At 32.2% G+C, this 12,491-nt stretch overlaps 1 protein-coding gene across 1 annotated transcript; it reads right to left on the bottom strand.

The window, feature by feature from the left end:
- Nucleotides 1-2,187: 2,187 nt before the first annotated feature.
- On the bottom strand, nucleotides 2,188-10,871 carry LOC140432178 (uncharacterized; the record flags this gene model as incomplete). The annotated part of the gene is made up of 4 exons (XM_072520001.1): nucleotides 10,818-10,871; nucleotides 10,152-10,330; nucleotides 4,438-4,612; nucleotides 2,188-2,307 (listed from the first exon to the last, which is right to left on the bottom strand). Coding segments are annotated over exons 1-4 (528 nt in total), but the record flags the coding sequence as incomplete, so codon positions are not given.
- Nucleotides 10,872-12,491: the final 1,620 nt, after the last annotated feature.

Below are 12,491 nucleotides of genomic sequence, written 5' to 3'. Positions count from 1 at the left end.
ACCATTTTGCATAAACCACATATTTTGGGTTTTCAGCATTTTACAGTAGAGAAAAAGTAATACAACGCCAGTATAGAAACTTAAGAAGCGATAGAAAAGGGAAATTGTAAACATAATGACAGAGAAACGTCTGAATACGGACACGGAACCTAAAAAAGAAGATAAAGAATCTTTTCTTCAGTAAATTTACAGCCATAACAAAACATTTTGTGATGTTACATTATCATCCTTCAGTTGTTTTAATAAGAATAAACTATGAATTATGCTTATCTACAGGTATTCAGTGCTCTACCGCAAAAATATCATAACTAAGAATTATTATGCAGCTGACTTATAAAATGCGATTATCTCGAAAACGGTTGAATTTTAAGGTTCTCTCTCTCTCTCTCTCTTTGTCAACCATTTTCCATCCACTCCTGAATGTAGGTCTCTCCCAATTGCTTCTATCTTTCTCTATCTTGCGCCAATCTAATCCACTGTTTGCCTGCCACTGTTCTTATGTCATCTACCCATCTTTTTTGAGGTCTTCCCGTGCTTCTTGTTGTCGTCCTTGGTCTCCATTCTAGAATTCTCCGTGTCCACCTGTTGTCTTTATATCGGGCTACGTGACCTGCCCAGCGCCATTTCATTTTTGCAATTTCTTCCACAATATCTCTAATCTTCGTTCTACGTCTTATCTCGGTGTTTCTAATCTTGTCTCTTAGTGATATTCCAAGCATGATTCGTTACATTGCTCTTTGCGTTGTTTCTAATTTTTCAGCATATTTTTTGGTAAGGGCTACTGTCTCCAAGCCGTAAGTACAAACTGGTAGTATGCATGTGTTATACACCTTTTTCTTTAAGTTTACAGGAATGGAGGTGTTTTTCAAGATATATGCTAATTTGCCGAAAGCGCCCCATGCCAGTTGTGTTCTTCTTTTAATTTCAGCATCTTGATTTGGTTTTCCTAGTTTGATAACATGACCTAGATATACATAATGTTCAACATTTTCTATGGTATGATTTTGTATTGTTATATTTGTCTGGTCTCGGCTCAGTATTTTTGTTTTGCTGTAGTTCATTTTTAAGCCTACCGCTCCTGAAACTGCATTTAATTGTTGTAACATATCATTTAGTTCTTGGATATTATCGGCTATTAGAACTATGTCATCTGCGAATCGCAAGTGGTTTAAGTATGATCCGTCGACGTTGATACCCTTATTGTTCCATTCTACTTTCTTAAAAATGTCTTCTAGAGCAAGGGTAAATAGTTTGGGAGAGATGGTGTCTCCTTGTCTTACTCCCCGTTGTAGTCTTATGGGATTAGTTTTTGTGCTTTCGTCCAGCTTTATCTGCATGGTGGCATTTTCATATATGTTTTTAATTATGTTAGTGTATCTTGAATCTATACGTGCATTTTCTAGAGATTCAAGCACTGCCCATAATTCGATGGAATCGAATGCTTTATGGAAATCGACGAACGCCATATGAATTGAAACATTATACTCGGTGCATTTTTCTATCAGTGTTTTTACGGTGTGCAAGTGGTCTATGGTACTAAAATGTTTTCTGAATCCAGCCTGCTCGATAGGTTGATAGAAATCGAGCTTATGTGTTAGGCGGTTGGTTATGATTTTAGTTAGTAATTTATACAGATGTGAGAGCAAGGATATTGGTCGGTAATTCTCGATGTTTGCTTTGTCTCCTTTCTTGAATAGTAAAATGACTTCGGAGTTGTACCATTCTTGAGGAATCTTTCCTTCATCAATTACTTTATTAAATAAAATATTTAATACCTGTTCTATTTTTCTGTTATACTTTAAGGTTACTAACAAGTATACCTTTTTTGTGTAAAAATAATGTATCTTTAATATTTTTTAACACAAATAGAGCTAACTTAAAGAGCAAAAAAGTTAAACGCAAATTTATGCGACACATGTAGCATATGTGGCGCCCTCTATTAGTTACATTAAAGTATGTATAATATTATATAATAATAAATTTTTATTTAAAAATATTTACAAAGATAAAAGTTATAGCGAAAAATAAAATTTTAAATTTCCACTTTAACACCCTGTATCTTTCTTAATATCAACATTTTATAAAAGCAAGTTGGCTTAAATCGTAATATTTTGAAGTGTAGAATCTACGGTTTCTGTTTGTACAATTATTTAAGGACCACCCTGTATAAAAAGATTTTAATCTTACCTTTTCCTTTGTTAGAATTTCTGGTGGTGATAACTTAGTATAGTCGACTTCTTCAGATAGTTTTCCAGCAATTATAACATTTTCCTTAGTTGCATTAAAGAATTCCAAAGTGCACAGCGTCTGAAAAATATAAATGAAAATTTCTTTAACTGCTGTTGTTTTACTGAGTTCGACTTCTGCCATTCTACGTTGGCATCCATATCGTTGGAAGTAGAGCAACTGAACATTTCAAGATTTGTACGAAAAAATGCAATCTTTTAAATGATATAAACAGACAATAAACTTCATACCATTCAAAACCATATTTACATAAACATGAGATGTCGATTTGTGATTATTTAAAGATTTGTGAGGCTAGAAGAGGCTGAACGAAGCATATAATGAAATATTTGTCAAATAAATCATATTTTTTATTTTAAAGTCAGAAATTCACAAAAAGAAAGAACAAAAATAATTCAGAATTAAATATTTGGAAAATTAAAGCGATGTAGTATCTAATTACTTGTTTTTTTTATAGCATAAAAAATACATGTGTGATACCTTACTAGCCAAATATTTGTATAAATATTATTAACAGCACAGCAGTAATAGTTTCAAAAGAGATATATAGAACTGGTTAAAACTGGCAGTGGTAAAAGATGTACCTGTTAAATTTGCATTGTTTGGAGTTTGAACCCCGTATAAAGTGCATTAAATTATTGTTTGAAAATCAGTAGATAATTTTGTTTAAGGATAAAGTAGCACCAATAAAAGTTGTTACCGTTTTGTATACTCCCTTAATATCCCACCACCCAAAAAAATCTTAACGGAATGTCTTCTTCTTCTTCTTCCTCTTTATGAGCAAATTGTTTATTAACCGATTAATATCTTGATGGAAGGTTGGTCACTCCATATTTCTTTTACCGATTGGTGACTTATCTCTTGCTATTTTGACGACACGGATTTCCTCCATTCTGCTTATGTGGTTATTCCATTCTTTTTTCCATTTTGTGTCCATTCATTTATACACTGTAGGTTACATTTTCATATAATGTCTTCACTTCTCTTTTCCGATCTGATATTTCATCGTGTTTCCTGTAATTCTTTTCAGTACTCTCATTTATGCCGTTTCCAGTAACCTTTGCGTTGTGGCTGTGTCGGGTCTTGTTTCTAAGGCATATGTTATTATTGGTCTTACAATGGCTTTATAAATTATTGACTTCATCTCAGTGTTAATGTGTCTGTTTCGCCATAAAATGCTATTAGGGCATCCTGCCAGTCTATTTGCTTTTTGTACTTTATCTCTCAGATCTCCATAGCTAGACAGTGTAATTCCCAGGTATTTTATTTTCATTACTTGTTCAATACTGATGCCATCAATTTCTATTTTACATCTGGTTGGTTCTTTGCTGACTATTTTGCTGCTATTGTTTAAGTTTTCTGAGATGAGATTATCATATTAAATTCCTTTGCTCTTATGTTATATCTGTGGACCACTCTTTGCAGACTATATTCATCTTGGGCTATCAATATGGCATCTGCTGAACAGAGTATTTTCATTTCTTAATTCTCCATTATGTATCCTCTTCCTTTGTTAATGCTTTCGACGATTTTACCCATAATCAAATTGAAGAGCATGGGGCTCAATGCATGTCTTATTTAGCTGCCTATTTCTACAGATTCTGTAAATTTTCTCTTTATTCTGACTTTCATTTTGTTGTTTTGGTAGAAGTTTTTTATAGTTTTTATAATATTTAGGGGAACTACTCTATTATACAGAAGATGGATTACATCTTTAAGTCTTACTCTGTAAAACGCTTTCTTTAAGTCAATCAAACACAAAAATGCTGGTCTATTATACTCTAGTGATTTCTCTGTAATTTGCTTTATAACGAATATTGCATCTGTACACTATCTTCCACTACTAAAACCCTGTTGTTCATCTGCTAAACTTATCCTTAACAGAATATGTCATGTAAGTTGTAACCTTAGGTATATATGTGCTAAAAAAATGGTATGATCTCTACTACTTATATATATATATATATATATATATATATATATATATATATATATATATATATATATATATATATATATATATAAATCTATTATCTATACATAAATATCTAAGAGTTTGCACATACCAGTTTTAAATTTAGTAAATTTAAAATAGTAAAGTTTAAAAAGTAAATTTTAACCAGAAAATTTTGTCTCCTTATTAACTAGAAATTCCATAAAGGTATTAACATAAATTATAAACCAACTTACCCCATTCACCGCTTCCTCTTCAATAATATTCTGCAACACTCTTACTATATCCTGAACAACGATAACAGTGTGATTCTTGTTGAGTTCCCTTTCATCCACTTCGCTGTAGCCCAAAAAGAGAAACACACCCTGGGGCAACGTGTAATCGTTTGGCATGGGCTTCATGCAGATGAATCTACAATACACGTTATATAGATAGAGAATTGTTATTTTAGGTCGGGGTGACATTTCTGCCTACTTCAATACTTAGATTTGGTTCTCTTTGGTTAGTAATATAAACTTTTAAAATATGATTTGATGTTGCGCAAAAATATTTTTTGTAGTTTCAATGCTTTGAAGGAGAAAAAACATGAATGATGTTTTTTTATCAAGAGCACAGCAGCTGAGCTACAAATATTTAACAATTTATAAACAGTATTGATACTTCATCCCTATTAGCTAACGTTTCGTATATAAATTTATAAATTTTGTGAAATTCTTATCTAAAAGTAAAACTGTAGGATACAGATATAGGGAATATGAGTCAAAAAATTTAAAAAATATGTATTATAATCGATATTAACATCAGCGTTTTTCTTCTTACACTCCAAGTGCCGTCCCCCTACGTATCCCTTTTGTATAACACAAATAATCTGCAGTTAAAGTAAACAAAAAATAGGGTCCTATAGGTTAGAGTAAACAAAAAGTAAACAAAAAATAAATAATGAAAATGGAGATAGGCTTATCAACATATGTAAACAAAACAGTCTGAGAATACTTAACGGCTTTTTCCAGCACCGACAAATACATAAATTCACTTGAGTCTAACAATCAAGAAATTTGAAATCTATTATAGACTATATGATCGCCCAACAAAATACGCAACTGAATATACAAGACGTAAGAGCCTTTAGAGGAAGCATATGTAGAAGCTTCCACTACCTAGTAAAGGCTAAAATACTGCCCATAAGACTAGCTAAAAAAAAGAACACAGTAAGGAGCAAGAGCAAAACAATAGAAACTAAATACAACTTGGATAGCTTCAACCATGAAAGCACAAAGTCACTGTACAAAAAACGACTTGATGAAAAGCTCTTACAAGAAAACTTTGATAGTGTTGAGCACCATTACAATTACATAAAACAATGTCTTAAAAGTGCAGAAAAAGAAGCCTTGGGTAAATATGAAAAAACCGAACGAAGGAAGCCATATGATGGGATAAAGAAATCGAAGAAAAAATAAAGATTAAACGAGATAAATATCACAAACTCTTAAATATGAATTCTGATTAAAATAAAAACGAATATCGAACAGCCTAAATAAATGTACGAGCTGGGAAAGAAACTGCTCTAGAAAAAATACTTAAATCATGAATGTGTTGCTTGTGTGAGTCCATTTCAAAAGGTAAAAGAAATAATAAGTTAGACTTACTCACAATCAATTTAATTTAACTAATCGGACGACCGGTTTCGCTTTCTATAATATGCAAAGCATCTTCAGGTCACGATACAAAGTTAAAATGCTGAAAATAATAATCCCATATTAGGGTGTTGTCTAATAAAGATAAAAACAAAGATAAAAACATAGGTAGGTGATATAAATTATATAAATTACAGCAATTATGCCAATATTACATGTCTGTGGTTTTATAAATGAATAAAATGTTTAAGCAGACAAGGTAAGACCCACAAATTGGTAACATAGTCTATTAAACTGTAATGAATTATAAATAAACCAATAAATAAATAAACAAATAAATAAACAATAAATAAACAATAAATAAACATAAACATAAACATTACTTACATGCCGGTACACTATTAATTGATGGGCATATCCATCAATTAATAGTGTACCGGCATGTAAGTAATGTTTATTTATTGGTTTATTTATAATTCATTACAGTTTAATAGACTATGTTACCAATTTGTGGGTCTTACCTTGTCTGCTTAAACATTTTATTCATTTATAAAACCACAGACATGTAATATTGGCATAATTGCTGTAATTTATATAATTTATATCACCTACCTATGTTTTTATCTTTGTTTTTATCTTTATTAGACAACACCCTAATATGGGATTATTATTTTCAGCATTTTAACTTTGTATCGTGACCTGAAGATGCTTTGCATATTATAGAAAGCGAAACCGGTCGTCCGATTAGTTAAATTAAATTGATTGTGAGTAAGTCTAACTTATTATTTCTTTTACCTTTTTTAAAAAATACTTAATTGGAGGGTAGCAGAAGCACCGAAAGCTGGAAAATACTTTGATCTCTGCGATAAGATAAGCCTAAAGACATCACCTTACCGATCAGCCTAGATAAATGGAACGAATACTTTGCAAATCTACTAGCGGAAGAAAGGACATAATATTTGCAAACACCTCAAACAAAATCAGAGGTGCAAGTACATACAATAGCTTTTCCAATTGGGATTGACGACAAAGAAATAGCACGAGTATGCCAAGCATTAAAGAATAGAAAATCACTAGGCTTTGCCAATATCCCACCTGAGCTACTCAAGTACGATACAAACAAATTATATAAGCAGCTAGCCATTCTTTACCAAAAATGTATTAACGGAGAGAGTATACCAGAGGAATGGGGGTGATCGTTTATCACGACAATACATGAGAAGGGAAGTAAAGATATATGTGACAATTATCGAGGAATCGCAGTCCTTGGCACCATGAGAGTTTACGGGAAACTCATCAAAAAGAGAATAGAAGATAAATTCTGTGATATAGAGGCCGGCGAACAGACCGGCTTTAAAGCAGGTAGATCAACTATTGACCAACTGTTGACCCAGCTAATCGAAAAAAAGGTACCACAAAATCAACCAATAAATCTTTATGTGGACCTGAAAAAAGGTTGTGATAGTGTGCCACAACCAGAACTCTGGGAAGCTGCCGAGAAAACAAATATTAGTGTAACCTTAATCAAGGCTGTTCAAGATCTCTACAAGAACGAACAAATAAAATTAAAGAATGGTCAGAAGGTATCCAAAGGTTACACTGTCAGTAAAGGACTTAAACAACGATGTTCCGTTTCTCCTACTTTGTTTAAGATACTCAGAGCAAAAAATAAAGACGTGGAAAAGAAAATGCAGAAACATGAGAATTCCTCTAAACAACGCAATATTGTACACATTAAGTTTTGCAGACGGCCAGATAGTGATGGCCCAAGACTATTAAGACCTCGAATATATGACCCGCAAACTTGAAGTACAGTGTTATGTGGGTTTCTTTTTCAGCAAAGAGAGATATGCCTTTTTGCATATCTTTTTGATACATTACTAAAGATCTGAGCTCTATTATTCAGGATATTAATAGTACAACTAACAGTTTACACAGAACATATGAACATATTCCGGCTAATTGATATGTTCCGTCTTTCAGCCTTGTGAATATATATTCACGAAAACGAAAGACTGTATAATTGATATACATTGAGAGTTTTATTGCAGATTTCCCCAATATTTAAAACTTTACAACTTGCACAGATTAGCCTTTCTATATATATATATATATATATATATATATATATATATATATATATATATATATATATATATATATATATATATATATAGTAAACTCTTAAATATTGGGGAAATCTGCAAGAAAGACTCTAATGTGTATCAATTGTTTCGCCGAACGTTTTCGCCAAAGAGAATTAATTTGGCTTCTTCAGGGCTGAAAGAGACTAAATTATAATTAGCTACCATATATTATCTATTAAAACATTATTGATCTTACCGTAACTTAGAATTGTAGAGTTAGAATATTAAAAAACTTTGCTAGTAACATAGTGGTGTTTTTTGTTACTATGTGCAAAAAAAAGTTTTTTTAAGGTTTGAAATGTATGGTAGCTTTGAACTTGAGACGTAAAGGCTTACCCAAGGTTAATCGAAAAACCCAATGTAACTACATTTAAAAGGAGGTAATTCTTTGAATTGTCGGCAATAACTAAATTTTTGATTTTTAGAAAGTTTAAAAGTGAGACTCTGAGATAGCGCGTAAGCGCTGACAACTTCAGTAGTTCTTATGAATCTTTATGTCGTTAAGGTTCATTGGTAAAAACGAATGAAAATAAATCCCAGTATAGGGAAATAATATTTTGATTTTCTTTATTTAATTATATTCTATTGTTCATGTATTATTGCATCTTATTGAGACGTATCTAAGAAAAGCAAGGGAATGTTATATATTTTTTTGTTAATGAAAATTAATTATAAAGGTATGTTAGTTGTTAATGGATATATCAGTCAAGTTAGTTATCTGTGATATAGTATTGTTCTTGGTATCTGATTTAAGTAACAAGTGGTATATATCGCTTAGATTCTTAATGTCACTCTTAACATTAATGGAGAAATCGTTAAGGAAAATATAAGACATTTCAATGAACTCTCTTTTAGATTTATTGTTCTCACGGTGGAGAATTGTAGTGTTCGTATAGTCCATGAGATGACCAGTGGAATGGACATGTTTGGCTAATGCACAACGGTCAGGGTGAAGTCAAGAATCACGTTTGTGTAGTGTAATACGTGATTTAAATAATTGAGATGTTTGACCGATGTAGGAATTGTTACAAGAGAGACATGGAATGTTGTAGACAATATTACTAAGCCTATCTATGGGAGTCTTATCTTTTATCTTAGAATAAAGATTATTAATTGTTAGGGCTGATCTACAAGCCACATTAAGTTTAATGTTGTTATTATTATTGCCAAAGCTATTTTCAACACTTTTCAGAATCCTTGTTAATATTTGTTTATAGGAGTATCCGAGACTGGGTTCCCACTTAAGACATCAGGATCAGCATTGTTAGTCGCGAAGGAAGGTGAAATATCTTCGTCATGGATAGTATTAAACAAAATCTTATTAACTAATGGTGTTGGATAAGCGTTTGAAATAAAAAGTTTCTGTAGGACTTGTAGGTTTTTTGTATGAAATAAAGGATCTGATAGTTTTATTACTCTATTTTTCATCTGTTTGATTAAGTTGACTTTGGTAGAATTATTATGGTATGAGTTGTAGTTAAGGTATCTACAAGAATGGGTCGGTTTTTGATACCAATCTATTTTAATGTTGTTGTTTTCCCTGATCATCCTTATGTCGAGAAAGGGGATGGACCAATTACCATCTTCCCTCTCTATAGTGAACTGGATGTAGGGGTCATACTTTTAATGGTTATAACCCCTACATCATTGCCGACAATTCAAAGAATTACCTCCTTTTAAATGTAGTTACATTGGGTTTTTCGATTAACCTTGGGTAAGCCTTTACGTGTCAAGTTCAAAGCTACCATACATTTCAAACCTTAAAAAAACTTTTTTTTGCACATAGTAACAAAAAACACCACTATGTTACTAGCAAAGTTTTTTAATATTCTAACTCTACAATTCTAAGTTACGGTAAGATCAATAATGTTTTAATAGATAATATATGGTAGCTAATTATAATTTATTCTCTTTCAGCCCTGAAGAAGCCAAATTAATTCTCTTTGGCGAAAACGTTCGGCGAAACAATTGATACACATTAGAGTCTTTCTTGCAGATTTCCCCAATATTTAAGAGTTTACTATTTAACTAATCTGCAAAGATTAAATTTCTTTTCTTTTCTTTTCTATATATATATATACAAATTTCAAGTTCAGTTCACAAGTTTTGTGCCTAAAATTAAATTTTAAGTTAAATTACGTTACATTGAAGGAAGTTAAAAATACAAACCGTCCGGAATAACACAGACACCTTCCCCGGAACGCTTGGAATGCGGGAGCTGCATGATTGTAGTACGCAAATTCAGTCTTGCAAGGCATCCGGTCTATGCAAATAGTTCTGCAAGTTAACTTCTCACCTATTTCACATTCGCATACGTCCGAACATTCGAATTCTTCTTCGTGGTAAATCTGTAAAAAATGTAATTACAAATAGAAAATACGACTATAGTTAATGGGACTAAACCACAATTTTAATTAACAATACTTTACATTTGACGTTTAGATTTCCGCCTCGTCGATCAAATGGCGATTTAAAATTAAAAAAGTATTTAATTAAAATGGTGGTTTATTCTGTATAAATAAAGTATTTAAAAGAAAAATGTCACAAGAAAATAGTTTCAGAACCATATAAAAAAATATGTAAGGTAATTATAATATAATCTTGTGTTATGTATAATAGAAACAGAGGCTATTGCGTGGAAAAGATCAAAACAAAGAAAAAAAATTAATGTTTTAAATTTTGAGAACAATTTTTGAAGTTGAAATCAAAACTTCAAATAAACTTAATATAGTATATTATATGTCACCATTTATTTTTATTCTCTTTTCCTTTATCCATGTGTTTTCATTTCCGCTTTAGTAATTCGTTGTTTCTCTTTCTTTTTAGTGACCCAACATTGGAATGTTTTTGTAACACAGCCCATCGCTCGTTTCCTGCCACTTCATCCATCCAATCTTTATTCTACTTTATTCTACTGCTTGCAGCTCCATCTATTCCCCCATTACTTTTTAATACCGATCATCTGTATTATGTACCTTGTACCTTGTAATACACTTCCCGTCATATAAAGCTGGTACACTTTTTTTTCCCAATGTAAACCTGTGTTCAGACTGGACACAATGGTTCGTGAATTAATTCGTTGTTGCCATCACAGATAACGGAATTGTACTAAATATAAATAAAAAAAATAACGTTCAAAAATGTATTATTGTAATTGTATTGTAATGTACATAGGTATTATTTTTATCATTAACAACAAAAAACCGTATCTAATTAATTTAATAACCAGAGATAGGGTTGAGTTAATATCCAAAATGTTTGAAGGATCTGTATTGGCACAGGGAAAATTGCAATGCGTCTACTGTAATTTTATACTTCAATTGCCTACCGAACACGAACTGTATTTTGTGTTAATAAGTTTAGTAACAGGCAAACTAACAAGATTAATTGATTATTTAGTACAAGAACGATAAAAATGTAAAAAAAAATATTATACTTTATCCTACGTATTATAAACTATACAATATCCGGGGCGAAAAAATGGTTTTCAAAACGTGACAGCTAACTCAGCTATCTACCATGCCCCACGGAAGTCAATCTGTTTCTTAATAAACGTTTGCATTTACTAAGCTTACACGTGCTAAAACATGGTTAAAACACAAAAAAAAAAACAAATTAATGACATAAGCATGCCTGTATTTTAAAGAACATTATCTGGCTAGAAAGGGATTGATGGACATGATGGACAAAAAATCCACATACAGGTATAAAGGGCACAGATTTTTTAGGTGATAAGATAACAAGCTATAATCCACTTATTAAAGCAAAATAAATGTTTTTAACAATCTTATCTCAACTTTTATATAAAAAACTAACTTGAAAAAATAAAGAAAAAATCACATCCACAATTTACCAAAATCACATCAAAGAGTGTCAATACATACCAGAAATAATGGTAACAGCAAAGATAAGAATGGAGAAGGAAGACCTGAACATCATTGAAGTATACGGTCCAGAAAATAACCAGCCTCAAACAACAAGGAAAGCGTTTTATGACCAATTAGAACAAGTAGTATTAGTCAGGCCATGGAGATGGAGTGTATTGGTTTCTACATTATGAGATGGTGTACACTCTCTTCTTCTTGCTATCGCATGCTGGACGAGCTATACTGCCTGTAGTCAGTACCCCGATGTATGAGCGGGAACACAAGGTGTACTAATACTCATACTCTCATGAAGCGCATCTGGCGCTGCATGAGAACCTTCACATTTTACTCCTCTTCAACTAGTCTTAAGTAAAATGTCTTTTATCTTTCCTATCGGCCTCTCTTGGCCAACTCTTGTTTTTCCGACCCCGATTGGCTATTAGGTTTTCGAGGGCGGACGGGTCATTATTCTCTTTCCCTACTCTAAACTATTTTCTACCACGCAGAAGGAAGTGGGGCCCCACTGCGTTATTTTGCCACAAGAACTATCATGAAAGATGACCTCTAAACATATCAGTATGCCGAGCGATCCAACTAGCAATTGGCGCCAATCAGCGTTCGGGGCTGATGGTGTGAAATGGGC

This window comes from Diabrotica undecimpunctata, unplaced genomic scaffold, assembly GCF_040954645.1.
Source record: "Diabrotica undecimpunctata isolate CICGRU unplaced genomic scaffold, icDiaUnde3 ctg00003110.1, whole genome shotgun sequence".
Lineage (NCBI taxonomy): Eukaryota > Metazoa > Arthropoda > Insecta > Coleoptera > Chrysomelidae > Diabrotica > Diabrotica undecimpunctata.
The sequence above is the reverse complement of the archived record's forward strand: the minus strand, read 5'-3'. Positions and strand labels throughout refer to the sequence as shown.